Source organism: Protopterus annectens, chromosome 7.part1, assembly GCF_019279795.1.
Source record: "Protopterus annectens isolate FY-2018-M chromosome 7.part1, PAN1.0, whole genome shotgun sequence".
NCBI lineage: Eukaryota > Metazoa > Chordata > Ceratodontiformes > Protopteridae > Protopterus > Protopterus annectens.
In genome coordinates, this window is record NC_056740.1 from 353,899,100 (window position 1) to 353,912,915 (window position 13,816).

The 13,816-nt window shown below is 38.1% G+C and overlaps 1 protein-coding gene across 10 annotated transcripts in view; it reads left to right on the forward strand.

Annotated features, from left to right (window-relative positions):
* Positions 1-13,816, forward strand: part of LOC122807767 (sarcolemma associated protein) — a 2,306,558-nt gene that overhangs the window by 1,448,839 nt on the left and 843,903 nt on the right. For 3 of the 10 annotated variants that reach the window (XM_044078786.1, XM_044078778.1, XM_044078781.1), the window contains 2 exons: positions 1,300-1,371; positions 2,048-2,107. In XM_044078786.1, coding sequence (XP_043934721.1) covers positions 1,300-1,371; positions 2,048-2,107 — 132 coding nt within the window. Of the gene's footprint in view, positions 1-1,159; positions 1,246-1,299; positions 1,372-1,501; positions 1,561-2,044; positions 2,108-13,816 lie in introns of those variants that run through there. The other 7 variants (XM_044078776.1, XM_044078780.1, XM_044078779.1 and 4 more) reach the window with 5 other exon arrangements.

Genomic DNA, 13,816 nt, shown 5'->3' on the forward strand with positions numbered 1-13,816 from the left:
CTAAAGTTTGTGCATTTACTCTTTCCCCAAACATTTTTTCAGCTCAAAAATATACATTAAAGCTTCAAAGACTGTTTTAGTTAACATGTTACAGACAACATTGCATGTATACTGTTGCAGTCCGCTGCATTTAACAAATGCAGGAGATTTGGTTAACGTAAGATGTTAGTGCTTCTCACTTTGAAAAGCATGGCTTGATGGGAGGGAGCTTAAAGATGATGTTGAAGTAGCTGTATTCATTACCTTTGTGATTTAACATCTCTTACTTGCATTTCAAGATGGCAAACAAGGGGAGAGTAAAATTACACCCCCACAAACCACAGTTTAATTGTATAATTTTATGGCACCTCTGTATTAATCTGATCATTTGCCTTGCCTGCCAGAGCTTCATTTGTTATTACGATGTAGAGATCCACCTTACCATTCAAAACAATGGGCTGTCATTTGGGAGGGGAGCCGAGAGAGAGATTCAGGAGTCCAGACCTGACATCCTATATTTCTGTACCATGTTGCACATAGCAAGGTCAGTGCAACAACAAATCCTTAGTGGGGGGGCTCCCAAACATCCAACTTGTTTGCATTGTATATGGAGCTTTTCACAATGCCATGGTGATTTGCACAAAAGCCAATACCTGTCCATCCAACAGACAGCACTTGTGCACCAAGACCACACTGCTTGCATCTGTATTAAAAAATATCATCTAGTACAATACTTAGAGATGGGTGATGGATGTGCATTCCTGTCCTTCCTGCCTGAGTTCCTAACTAAACCCATGTCAACAGGAATATATTTAGGGCTTCATCCCTGTACTCCATCTCCCAAATTATCTCTTGCTTCATATGAAGTCTTTAAGTATGACCTAATCAGTTTGCTTCAAATGATATATATGAATTTGCCTAACATGACATACATTTAATCCTTTATAAGTTTTACTCACGGATAGCAAAGTGTGTCATTCTTCTGGTATTTTAGGCTGATTTTCCCCTGGTGTTTTCAAATCAGAGCACAGTTACTGACAGTAATTTTCAGATCAAATTAATCCGCAATTATTTTCTGTTCATACTCTGTATAACCCCACCCCATTCAGCCAGTGATCCATACAGAATCACCCTTGCTCAGAGCAAACTTTTATTGCTGTCTGATTAGTCACTGGTTAACATAGTTCAAGAACCTGCAGGGGAAAAACCCTGACCTGTATTCACCAGTATATTCTGGATTTGGAAAGCTTATTTACACTGCTGAGAGTAAGTCTACCAATTTGTTATTGCATTCCTTTTTTTTTTCTTTTAATTTTGCAGGTGTTATAGACACCCGTATAGAAAATAATCATGAAACAGAAGGAAATTTAAGTAATCCTGAGAGGCAGAAAGGTAGGTGCCTGTTAACTGCATGCCTTTTATATAACATCAGCCTTCTCTGTGTTTTGCCCATTAATGGGCATGGGGTGAAGATCTTTGAAACACCACCACGTGATTGTTTCAGAGCTGTAGGCTGTGTTTTGAAAAGTGTATTTGTATCTTTTACCTTTGACAGAAGCAAAGCAGATATTCAGTTGTGCTGTAAGTAGAAGGTTCCTTAAAAGTTAAAGTAGATGTATTGTACTAAATGATATTTTTTAATACAGAAAATTAATTGAGGAAGGAATCACAGTTTGCAGTTTCATCTTATGAACTCCATATTTTTAGTTTTAAGTGCTATGCTGAATGAATTGCACAAATGTTTCAAGGGTTTCTTCTTAGCCGTGGAAATAAAATAGTATTACTACATTCATGCGGTGGATATTGTGTTTTATCTAAAGCTTAGTGCACCATGTTTTTTTTGATTTCAGATAGTTTTGTATTTTATTTTATTTATCAAGTGCAATACATTAAAGCATGTTACTACCACATATACTTTGTGATAAAAATGCCGAATGTATAATATTGTAAATACTAATGTGTGTTTTTGTTTGTATCATGATTACAGTTTTAAATTTGGACACTGTATATAATATAGAAAGTCATGTGCAAAATTCATTTGAAAAACAGTTGTATTACTCTCCAGCAGTTAAGCTTGCAAAGGAAGGGCATCTTTCTAAAGGCATGGAAGAAACTAAGCTCTTAAAAGGTTAGTCCTTTTGTTATTTATATACTTTGTAGAAACCTTTTAAGTGTTTTTACAGATTTGTTTGCGGTTTCATCTGTGATTTAGCCAACAGTTTTGTCATTTCTTCTTTATATTTATTTCCCTTTCATTTTATTCATTTAGTGATACCAGTTTGTCTCATGCAAGTCCCAGTAGGCACTATCTTTTAAAGTAAAATAATTTCTAATGTCTCCATTTTATGTCTTTTTGTATTGTGTGCGTTGTGTTGGTACAACTTTACTCTCTATTTTTAGATGCATTTGTTATGTGAGAGGATATGTATTTTTTAGATGCATTTGTTAAGAGGAAGGGTTAAGTTTAAAAAAAGTATGATTTACATGGCTAATCCACTGTTACGAGAACAAGTGTTCTAAGTTAGTAAACTATAATTTAACAGTGTATTGGTTTATTTCAGGCAAAACAAACCCATCCTCTCTTTTACAGTAATAGTTGCAATAGTTGATTAAATCTGTTGTGTAGTTCACAGCCTTCTCTACCTTGTAAATAGAAACATTTTAATCTATGAATAGGAGTAGTACTAATGTAAAAATTAATGAATACAGAACTCATCAGTTCAGCAGCTGCAGAGGTCTTTTATACTTGATCTCCAGAAGCAGTCATGTAAGGTATTTAAGTCCCTCACTACTGGTAAATGTTGCTTTATTGATTGCAACATTTGTCTGTTATTAATGGGTATGCCAGATATTTCTTCTTCGGCCACTGTATTTTGAAACCATTACACAGTGCTTGAAATGAGAGAATTGCAAAGTGTTTTTGTTTAAAACATGAAGCTAATTATGTACTGACATTTGAGGAATATTGTTCAGAAGTAGAGTAATTAACATGGAAGTTATGAGCATCATGTCACTGTGAATAAAATAAAGATGTATTTTCTGCCATTAGTCCATGTAGACAGTCTTGCAATCTCTATAATCATGGTAGAATGGTGTAGTTTCTCTCTGACAACAACAGTTTTGTGTTACAAGGTACCCACTTTAGGTCTGACACTTTGTCCTTTAGTCTAGAAAGTATTTTGTTTTTCATAATCTCATCGGTTTGTTTATGCACTGTGGTCTTGTTTATATTAGTATTGGCAGCATTTATGTACTGTTTGCCATGTCAGCTGTCCCAGATTTTGTCTCAGAATTTTGCAATGTGCATTGCAAAATGTTTAATTTTGTGATGAAACAGTGAGGAGCACCAGCGACAAATGGTTGCATACTTAACAGTTCCTATTCTTCAGAAAACTAATGTCACACATCTGTCAGCTTCTTAAGTGAATACTACTAGTTTTTAAAAGGCTTCCTAACTCTTGTGTTAAGCAGTGTATTTGTAACAAAGCAAAGAAATGTGTTTCTTTTGCAAGCAGTCACTGCAGACTTCAGGCAGTGATATACTGCCATAAGTCAGAGAGAAGCTTAGCGACTCGAGAACATATAATTTTTGGTGTAGCTAGTTAGTAATGTTGCAGTTGATGTGTATATTCACCAGTATTTTTTTTTGTGTTTTGCTTTTGTACTGTAAGCAGACTTTTGCAGTTTAGTGTGGCCTATATTTTTCAGATTATCTTTGCTTAATTTTAAGTATTAACCAGTGTAGTCGCAGTTTTGTCTGGTGAATGAACTTCCCTGAATGTATTTAAAAAAAAACACACACACAAGAACAGCAGTTTGTAAGAATGTGAAGAAAGTAATTTGCAGGAGAAGGTTAACTAGGAATAATTATGACCATTAAAGATAGCTTTAGAGAAGCCACTGATGTCATTAGATAAAATTGTGTAGGTGAAGTATGCGTTAATGGAAGCAGTATTCTAACTAGATTTGACTTTTACACCATTTCCCTGTCTGATTCCTATGGCCATGTTGTACCTTGATATAAAGGTCATTGGTATTTTAGAAGCCGACTGTGGCAATGTATATTTATCTTATAAAGGATCTGTATGTTTAATGTTAGTAACATTGCCAATACCTTTTTACAGTATGGATCATGTGTTGCCAAAAATAAAAGCGTTATTTCATATAAAAGGCACATCAGCAGCAGAAACAGCAGTAGTTTCTGAGCTGTTGCCCATTTTTCCATATTTAGTGTTTTGTTTCAGGTTTGGTGAGATTATGATGTTGATTATTTCACTGAATAATGATATATGTGCTACACATATTGCCATATGTATGGCTGTGAATCGGAACTATTTGGAACAGAGTTTTAAGTATGTGAGCGTTTGATGTTCTTGCAAAATCTGTCATTTCTTTGTTGAAAGGGAGAAGAGAAAGAGAGCTATTTTGGTGTTTGTGATGCTACAGTAAAGAATATGGTTTGTTAATTTGCCACATTATATTTCACATTCCAGTCTATTTAACTTGTCTGGTTTGCAGGAGGTCTGTATACATGTGCTTTAATATGAATTTTCAGAATGTAATCAACCAAAACTACTTTGTTTGTAGTTCCATAAGCATTGTTTTATGAAATGGCATTTTTACCAAAGTGACCTCTTTTTTAATGGGTTTTGTCTGTTTTTCTGTATGTGGTATGAAAACCTTTGCAGTTGCAGTCACTATGAAACAAATGCTGTGTCATATTTAGTTTGTGTTGGCACTTTGAGCAATCCTTACCCATGTAGTTATAATTAGTTACAACATTCAGCACTTGAATTACGTCATTTAAATGCAATGCTGCAGAAATACAGACATTTTGACCTCATGCTGTACGCACTCTTGAAATAAAAAATTGGTCTCCAAGCATGACACCTGTTTTATTATACAGAGATTAAATTTCTTGTAAAACGGATGCTTACATTGTGAGATCACTCAGGATTGTTAGACTGAGTCGCAGGCTGAGATGGCAGCATTTGTGTACTGTTTGTCATGTCTGCTGTCCCATATTTTCCCTCAAAATTCTGTTGTGTCCCTTGCAAAAAGTTTTAATTTTGTGATGAAACAGTGAAGAGCACTAGTGCCAGATAATGCCTTACAATAAGGGGTGTTATTCTTCAGAAAACTCATGCCATATAAAAACTATCTGTAGTGTTTAAAAGGTTGTCTGATTCTTTTGTTACGAGGTGTACTTGTTACAGAGCAAAAAACTCTCCTTCATTTGCAAGCAGTCACTGCAGACTTCCTTCAGACAGTTGTACTTGTTACAGAGCGAAAAACTCTCCTTCATTTGCAAGCGGTCACTGCAGACTTCCTTCAGACAGTGATATGATTAAGTGCTATAGCGATGTCTGTGATGTATGGAATATGGAGGATTATGATCAGGTTGCCGATCATAAGCTATTATGTGTTCAAGTCATAGATGCCAAGATTTGCTCGAGAGGTAAATTTTGGCATTAATGTTGAGAGCACATTATTCAACCTTATGATCTGTGACACGATCATAATTCTTTGAAATGCATGGAACTTCATCTCTTCCTTGTATTGCTAGTTACAGTAACAAAAAAAGAGAGAGAGATGTGCTTTGTGGTTTGCTATCAAAATAAGGAATGGCACTGGAGGAGGAAGACTGCAAGAGTCAAGTGGGATAAGCTGATTCTTCCAGTAAACAGGTCAAATAGGGATTACGTGATTCAAAGGGGTATTTCAAAGCTGCACAGTTAAGGCTTCTATACATAGCATAAGCAGAAAACTACAATTCAAAGTGCAAATGGATGATCTTGAAATGGGGGTAAGCTCAATAAACAGAAAGAGACTGGGATTTTGGATACAGGCCTTTAAGGAGAACAACAATAATCATACAGAATATTATATCCATAAAGTAGCAGAAAGTATTCTTAGAAGTAAGGCAACACGGGAATGGAGAAAGGAGATTCTGCCGATAGGGATGACTGCAATTAGGGATATAGGCAATAGGCAAAAGGGACTGGAATTTATTGGAGAAAACTGGCAAAGGACCCAAGGTATTGGGAGCAAATACCTAGAGAGGGACAGGTAATAAAATGGGAAGAGGCCAAGAATTTGGACTGCAGGTTAGAGAGTGCCTTCCCTATGAAGGATTAATATCAGAGTAGAGGCAAAAAGAAAGAAATGGGGTTCCTAAACGAAAGACCAGCACTGGTAGAGTTTTTAGTAGAATGTAGAACAGAAGCTGCCATTAAAAAAGGAATAATTAGTAGAGCGTATAAAATATTGCATGATAACTATAAAAATCAGTTAGATCAGGTTAGAAAGGATTAGGAAGAGAGAGACTGGATAAGCAAGTCACAAAGAAACAATGGAAGGATATATGTATGTCTCCCAAAAGTGCCACAAAATGTAGAAGACTTAGGATATTTGCTTGGAAATGTTTACACGGATATTTGTATACCTCAAGTAGACTCTAGAATTTTTTTTCTCAGGTGGACAACAAATGTTGGAGGTGTGACAGAGAAGAAAGAGGTATTTGACAACATATTTTCTGGGAGTGTGGTGTGTTGGTGGACTTTGATTCCCTGTGGGATGCACTGTTGGAGATGCTGGGTGGGCAGATTGGTGCGACTAGTGAGATGATTTTTCTGAGCTATGATACAGAATCAGAATTGCCTAGACATGGTAAGGCCTTGCCGTGTCTAGTTGTGTTGGTTGCCATAAAAGCAATTACTAGAAAATGGAAATCAAAATCTAAACCAACTATACTGGAAGTAGTGAATATAGTAAGAGATAAAACAACTGGAATTGAGATCTTTAGAAAAGGATAGGAGCAAACTACATAGGAAGAAATGGGAATTGTGGGAACAGTGCATACAGGGGAGAAATGAGGTTTAAAAGAAAGGCAGGACTTAAATGAATTTTGTAATGTCTGACTGAAAATGATTAGGTAGATCGTGAGTGATAGGTTCATAGGTGTTTACTAGGCTAAAGATCAGAAAGATCTTTTAAAGCCTAGCCATGCATCCCAAATCTCTGACAAGTTCCGATACCCTTGATAAGTGTAAGCAGGGGCTTGGGAGGTGAAACATTTACAAGCTAGGGCCTGGGAGATGAACGATTTGCAGGTTGCCTGTGTCCATTAGAGACATATGTGCCAAACCAGGGATGAATTTCCTGTTCCCCATCCAATTGTCCAAGCTGCGCTTGAATTGGGTTAGGTAGGAACTCTGCTTCACATAGATGGGGGAGCCTGTTGCAGCGACAGGGTAATCTCTGGGATGCATACCTATTTCTCCAACAGGTTCTATTTATATCACAGGCAAGGTTTAAGTCTTTAGAACAGGTAATTTGATGCAGGAGGTCCATCAGAGCTGGGTCTGAGAATGCCCTGTATGTCAGACATGGATCTCCACTCAAAAGCCTGTAGGAGACAAAATACAGGGATAAAGCCTTGAGGCAGTCTGCATAGGACATTTTACTTGAGCCCTGTATTCTTTTAGTGAGGAACCTCTGTGGACATTCCAGTTGTTGTATATGCCTGGTTAGGTGTGTAGCAAAGGTGGCATTGTACTCAATGATGGGTCTGATGAATGCTAAATACAGTGGAAAAATGATTTCCTTGGACTTAGATGCCATACCTTTGTAAGTTGCGCAACATAGAATGATTTCCTCACTACTGTAGACACATGATGGTCAAAGGCTAGATTACTATCTGTGTGTGTCCCTAAGTCCCTGACTACAGAGTCAGATCCAAGCGGTGTGTTGCCAGTATGATAGTTACCTGGGGTGGATGACTTCCTGAAGGATGCTATTATGTATTTCTTGGCATTTAGTTTTAGTCCATAGCTCTGACACCAGTTGTTTCTGTGTCAGCCCCTCCTGGGGAACATTTGTGTCAGTGTGCGATTCCGTGACTGCTCCTAATTTGCAATCATTTGCAAATTGTCAGCCAGAAACCACTGACATTGGTCTTGACTTACTTCAGAGAAGTAAACGCCAAAAAGAAGTGGTCCAAGGACTGATCCCTGAGGGATTCCACTTGTGACTGGCCTCTTTGTAGAGGTGGACTCACAATTCTAACTTCCTGGGTCCTGTCTGTGAGCCAGTTAGCTATCCACTGTGTAACATACGGGTTTGTACCTAACCTCTTGAGTTTGTCAACAATGCCTGAGTGGAGTATTGTGTCAAATGCCTTGGCCAGGTACCTCAAGGTAGGCAGTGTGAACCTTTTTTCCCTCATCCATTGTTCTGGTGACCTTCTCAAAGAAGTCCACCAGGTTGAGTAGGCATGATCTGCCCTTGACGAAACCAAATTGGATTGCGTCTAGTGTCTGGAGGTTTACTATATCACTACTGATCATTTCCATGATAATTCTTTCCATGGCTTTACATACAAGACTAGTGAGACTTATGGGTCTGTAGTTTCCAGGGTCTGCAGATGGCTACCTTTGTGCAGAGGGATGACTATTGCTGTTTTCCATTCATGAGACACAAAGCCTGTTTGGAGGCATAGTTAAATAGCAATCCCAGAGGCCCTGATAAGTCATGTTTCATGCTATTTAGAACACATCCTGGGATATTGTCTGGGCCCATTGATACAGTGCTCTTGGTCTTAGAGAGAGCATTAAGGATCTGTTCCGTAGTAATAGCGGGGGGGGGGCTATATTTGCTGGTATTTCCTGAGGGAAGCTTGAGGGGAGAATGGGGTAAATTTGGAGCTGAATATATTGGCCAGTAGGTTTGCTATATCTTCTGGCTCAGTATAAGTGGCTCCATTTGCAGTGAGCTCTGCACAAACTTGTGTATTGTTTTTAAGGTTGTGGACATAGCTAAATAATGTCTTGTGGTTGTCCTTGGCCCTGGAGGCCAAATTCACTTCAAATTTGGTTTTGGTAGACTTTGTCTTCTGAGATGTTTTAGTTTGAGAGTGCTTTTATCCTGCTGGGTGCTGCACCTCCTAATTGTTGTCATTATTTTCTTCCTTCTGTTATACAGCCTATTGCTTTTGTGATTCCACCAGAGTGGCTTGTTTTTTTTAGTTAGTTCTGTATTTCTTCCTGGTGGGTACAGATGCCTCTGTGCACCTGTTAACATGCTTGTACAAGGTTTCTGTGAAGAGTTCTGCATAGGCAGCAGTGTACTCAAGGTTTATGGGAACTTGAAATTTTCCCAGGTTATCACTTAGTAGCAGGAGGTCAGCCTTAGAGTAGTTCCTGAATATTCCAAGTTTTATTTTTACTTCAAAGGAGACCATTTTGTGGTCTAACCATACCAGGGAAGACATTACAGTACAGTAGGGGATGTGCAGCACTCTCCCATATTAGTGAGGGCCAGATCCAGTATGGTTGAATCCCTGGTTGGTGTATTGACTATCTGGTTCAGGGAGTTTGTTTACAAAAGCCAGGAATCTCTGTGCCTGTACGTTTGGTGTTGTATAATATTCCCAGTTAATAGGGTAATTAAATTCACCCATGAATATGGCATTGGGTTGGATGGTTAGTGTTTCTAATAAGTTTAAAAACATAGTATGGGTTTCCTGGGTCATGGAGGGGGACCTATAGCTGGCAAGGAAGTGATATTGGATTTTGCCTTTGATGATTTGGACATGGAGCAGCTCAAGTGCATTGTCCTGTTTGACCAGCCTTGAGGTACATTTATTTTTGATGTAAATAGATACACCTTCATCTTTAGTCCCTATCTGTGTAGTAGCTGGTCTAAATGTGTGGAAGGCATTATAGCCTTGCACTGTTGGTGTGCTGTCTGCTGCTTTAAACAATGTCTCATTGACCACACAGACATCAGCATTCTCTAGGGTGACGAGAGCTTTTTGTTTAGAATCCTGGCATTGAGCAATAATCCTTTTAGATTTTCTTTGTTTTGATTTGTTATGTCGGAAGTACTTTCATTTTGGCATTTGGGAGGTTGGCATAATGGTTAAGGTGTTTGTCTTACAGACAGAAGGTTCAGGGTTTGATTCTCACATGGGGTAATTGGCTAGGCTTAAAATGGCCCACAAAGGCAGTTAGCCTAGTGCTAATCTATGAACCTGTGAGCCTAAAAAAGGCACTATGGGGGGAAGACAGTGTTTTAGCTAATATTCAAAAGCCTAGAGGGGAAGAAGTGCAGACCATCCCTGGCAAAGCGGCATGGTCTGTTGACCATCTCCTTCCAAGCTGAGAAATATTGCACCCCCTTAGAATGACACCAGAAAATAAGCCAGTTATTAAGTCAATCATATTTTGTTTGTATTGTGGCATCACCCATGGAGAAGATAAAATGCTGCTCAGTGCATTGTGACATCATCCTCAGTAACTCATTGTATCATTGTATAATTGTATCATTGTATCATCCTTGGAGAAGATAAAATGCTGCTCAGTGCATTGTGACATCATCCTCAGTAACACATTGTATCATTGTATAATTGTATCATCCTTGGAGAAGATAAAATGCTGCTCAATGCTAGGATCGTACCAACCTGAGACACATATTCCAAGAGCTCCATGATGTCTCTCTTCATGTAGTCTAGGGAGGTACGTCTCAGGTCATTTACTCCCACATGGCTTATGACTGAGTCATATTGGTACCTGTGGTCTAGTGACCTGAGTGTGTGTGTAATGTGGTAGATCCTAGCCCCCGATAAGCAACTGGACTGACTTTCTCCTTGCTCAGCCTAGTGAGAAGGTCATCAGTGTGTGTCACGATGGAGTCTCCAGAGACCAGGGTGTTGGATTGTGTGGCAGCTTGCCTTATGGGCTTAGAGGTAGAGGCTCCATGTGATGTGTCTCTGTGTTGATATGTGTGTTGTTTTGGGAGTGCATTTGGGGTGCTGAGGGTATTTGTTATGTGTACTTCATCTAGGAGGTCTTTGTGGTTTAGGAAGGTTACATTTAAGTGTGTAAGCATGTGTGTGTATATATGTCCGCTTTGAATTGCGTGTGATTGGTGCAGCGTGTGTACTACTGACTACCTTATTGACATTAGGAGTACTTTTATGTAAGAGCTTTGCCTCCAGTGACATTGTGTAACTACATCTCTCACATATCATGTCAGTTTGTTTGAGAATTAATGATTGCCAGTAAACCTTTACATACATTATTAAATTCCTGCCTTTTTTAAACAAGAAACATCTATATTAAACCATTGCGTACTACATAAACAGCCATATAGTTATATAAATGAAAACAAACCCCACCAACACAATCCTAGTTGTAAGCATTTTACATCACAAACCATACTGACACACTGCCAGTTGCAAACATTATACATCACTTACAATCTGCCCAGTCTTTTTCAGACAAACGTTACATAGCTCATTTAAGTCCTGCCGCCTTTTAAACTTCATTCCTCCCTTGTATGTATTGTTCCCACAATTCCCATTCTTTCATATGTAGTTTGCTCCTTCCCTTTTCTAAAGATCTCAATTTCAGTTGTTTTATCTTTCTTGCTATATTCGCTACTTCCAGTATAGTTGGTTTAGAGTTTGATTTCCATTTCCTAGTAATTGCTTTTTTGGCAGCCACCATTAATAGACACAGCAAGGCGTTACATGCCTAGGCAATTCCAATTCTTTATCGTAGCTCAGAAAAATCATCTCCCTCATACGACCATTCGACCCACCCAGCATATCCAACAGTGCATCCCTCAGGGAATCCTTAAAGTCTGCCAATTCACTGCACTCCCAGAAAATATGTTCCCAATTACCTCTTTCTTTATTGTCACACCTCCAACATTTGCGGTCTGCCTGAGGAAAAATTCTCTGGTGTCTACTTGCTGTATAAAATATCAATGTAAACATTTCCACTCAAAAATTCTAAATCTTCTAGATTCAGTTGCATGTTTGGAAGACATACATGTATCCTCCCATTGTTTCTTTGCGAATTGCTTATCCAATCTCTCTTCTCAATCCTTTCCAACCTTCTCTGATTCTTATAGTTATCATGCATTGTATTATATTCTGTACTAATTATTCCTTTTTTAATGACAGATTTTGTTCTAGATTCTATAAAAAACTCTACCAGTGCTGGTCTTTAGTTTAGGACGCCCTATTTCTTTCTGTTTGCCTATACTCTGATGTCAATCCCTGATAGGGAAGGCAATCTTTAATCTGCAGTCCAAATAAATTCTTGGTGTCTTCCCATTCTATCATCTTTCCTTCTCTAGTTATTTGCTACCACTACCTTGGTTCCTTTTCCAGTTTTCTCTGATAAATTCTGCCCGCCTATTGTCTGTATCCCTAATTGCAGTCATCCATATTGGCAGAATCTCCTTTCTCCATTTCCGTGTTGGTTTAGTTCTTCGAATGCTTTATGCTTCTTTATGGATATAATAATCTCCATGATTATTGTTATTCTCCTTAAAGGTCTGCATCCAAAATCCCAGTCTCCTTGTTTCTTGAGTTTCCCCCATGTTTCATCATCATCTGTTTCCACTTTGAGTTATTTATAGTTTTCTTCTTGTGCTATGTATAGGAGTCTTAACGGTGTAGCTCTGAAATACCCCTTCATATTAGGTAATCCCAATCTACCCTGTTATACTAGAAGAATCAGCTGATCCCACTTGACTGTTCCCTTTATCTCCTCACAGATAGTCCTTCAGATCTTCATTAATTTCTGCCCACAGCTTCTCTTCTGGTTGATAAAAATATGCTTGACCTGTTATAAGACTAAAGTGACTAAAAACATTTTAACTGCTTGTATCTTACTATCCATGTCCATATAACAAAGCTTCCATTTTCTGTTTTTTGTTATCTTTTGTTTAGTCTCTTCCCACACATCCTTAGTTGCCACACTAGAATCATTTTTAATCCATACTCCTAAATATTTTATTTTGTCATGTCCTCCATAGATACAGGTATGCCTGAAACCAGTTCTTGTGTGAGTACATAATGTACTGCTGTTGCCTTTGTTTTAGCTTCATTAAATTTGTATCCTGAAATGATCTGAAACTGTCTCAAAATGTTCCACAACACTGTAATGTCTTTTTTTGGTTTTGTCAGGTACAAAATAATATCATCTGCAAATAAAGCCAACTTTTCTTGACTCCCATACCAATTATAGCCTTGAATTTCTGAGTACCTTATTTTCTTTGCCAATGGTTCTAAATATATTGCAAATAGTAATGGGGAAAGAGGACACCCCTACCTGGTTTCTCTGCTGAAGCATAAATTATCAGATGACCCCACCCATTTTAATTTTCATCTCTAATCCCTCGTATATTCTCTTAATCAACCATATAATCTTTTCAGGAAATGTAAATGCTTCCATTGCCCTGCTGATAAAGTCCCAACTTACTCTGTCAAATGCTTTCTCATGCTTTCCTCTAGATCATCACAGTTCTGTTAATATTGTCAAATGTTTGCCTCCCCGCCACAAAACCACATTGATCCATATCTGTCAATTTTGGTATTACCTTTGCTATTTTTATAGACATGAACACTTTATAATCTGGTTTAGTATTGAAATGGGCCTGTATGAAGCTGGATCTGATGGATCTTTACTCTCTCTATATGTTACATCTACAACTGCTTTCTTCCAGCACGGTGGTACTTCTCCTACTCTTAAGATACTGTTAAACAAAACCTTCCAGATCTTTATCATTTTTTTTTCCTCCTAGCTTCCAGACTTCACAGGAGTGCCATTTATTCTTGGAGACTTTCATGTAGATTGGTTATACATCACAATTTTTATCTCCTCTCCTGCCCTGTTAGTAATTGAGCCTCATCTACCTCTAACCTTGGCATATTTAATTCTTCCATAAAAATTTCCATTTGTGTCTTTTTCTTGATTTCCATATTTCTCTGCTTTGTAGAGGCTCTCATAGAATTTCCAAAATATTTCTAATACCTGTACAG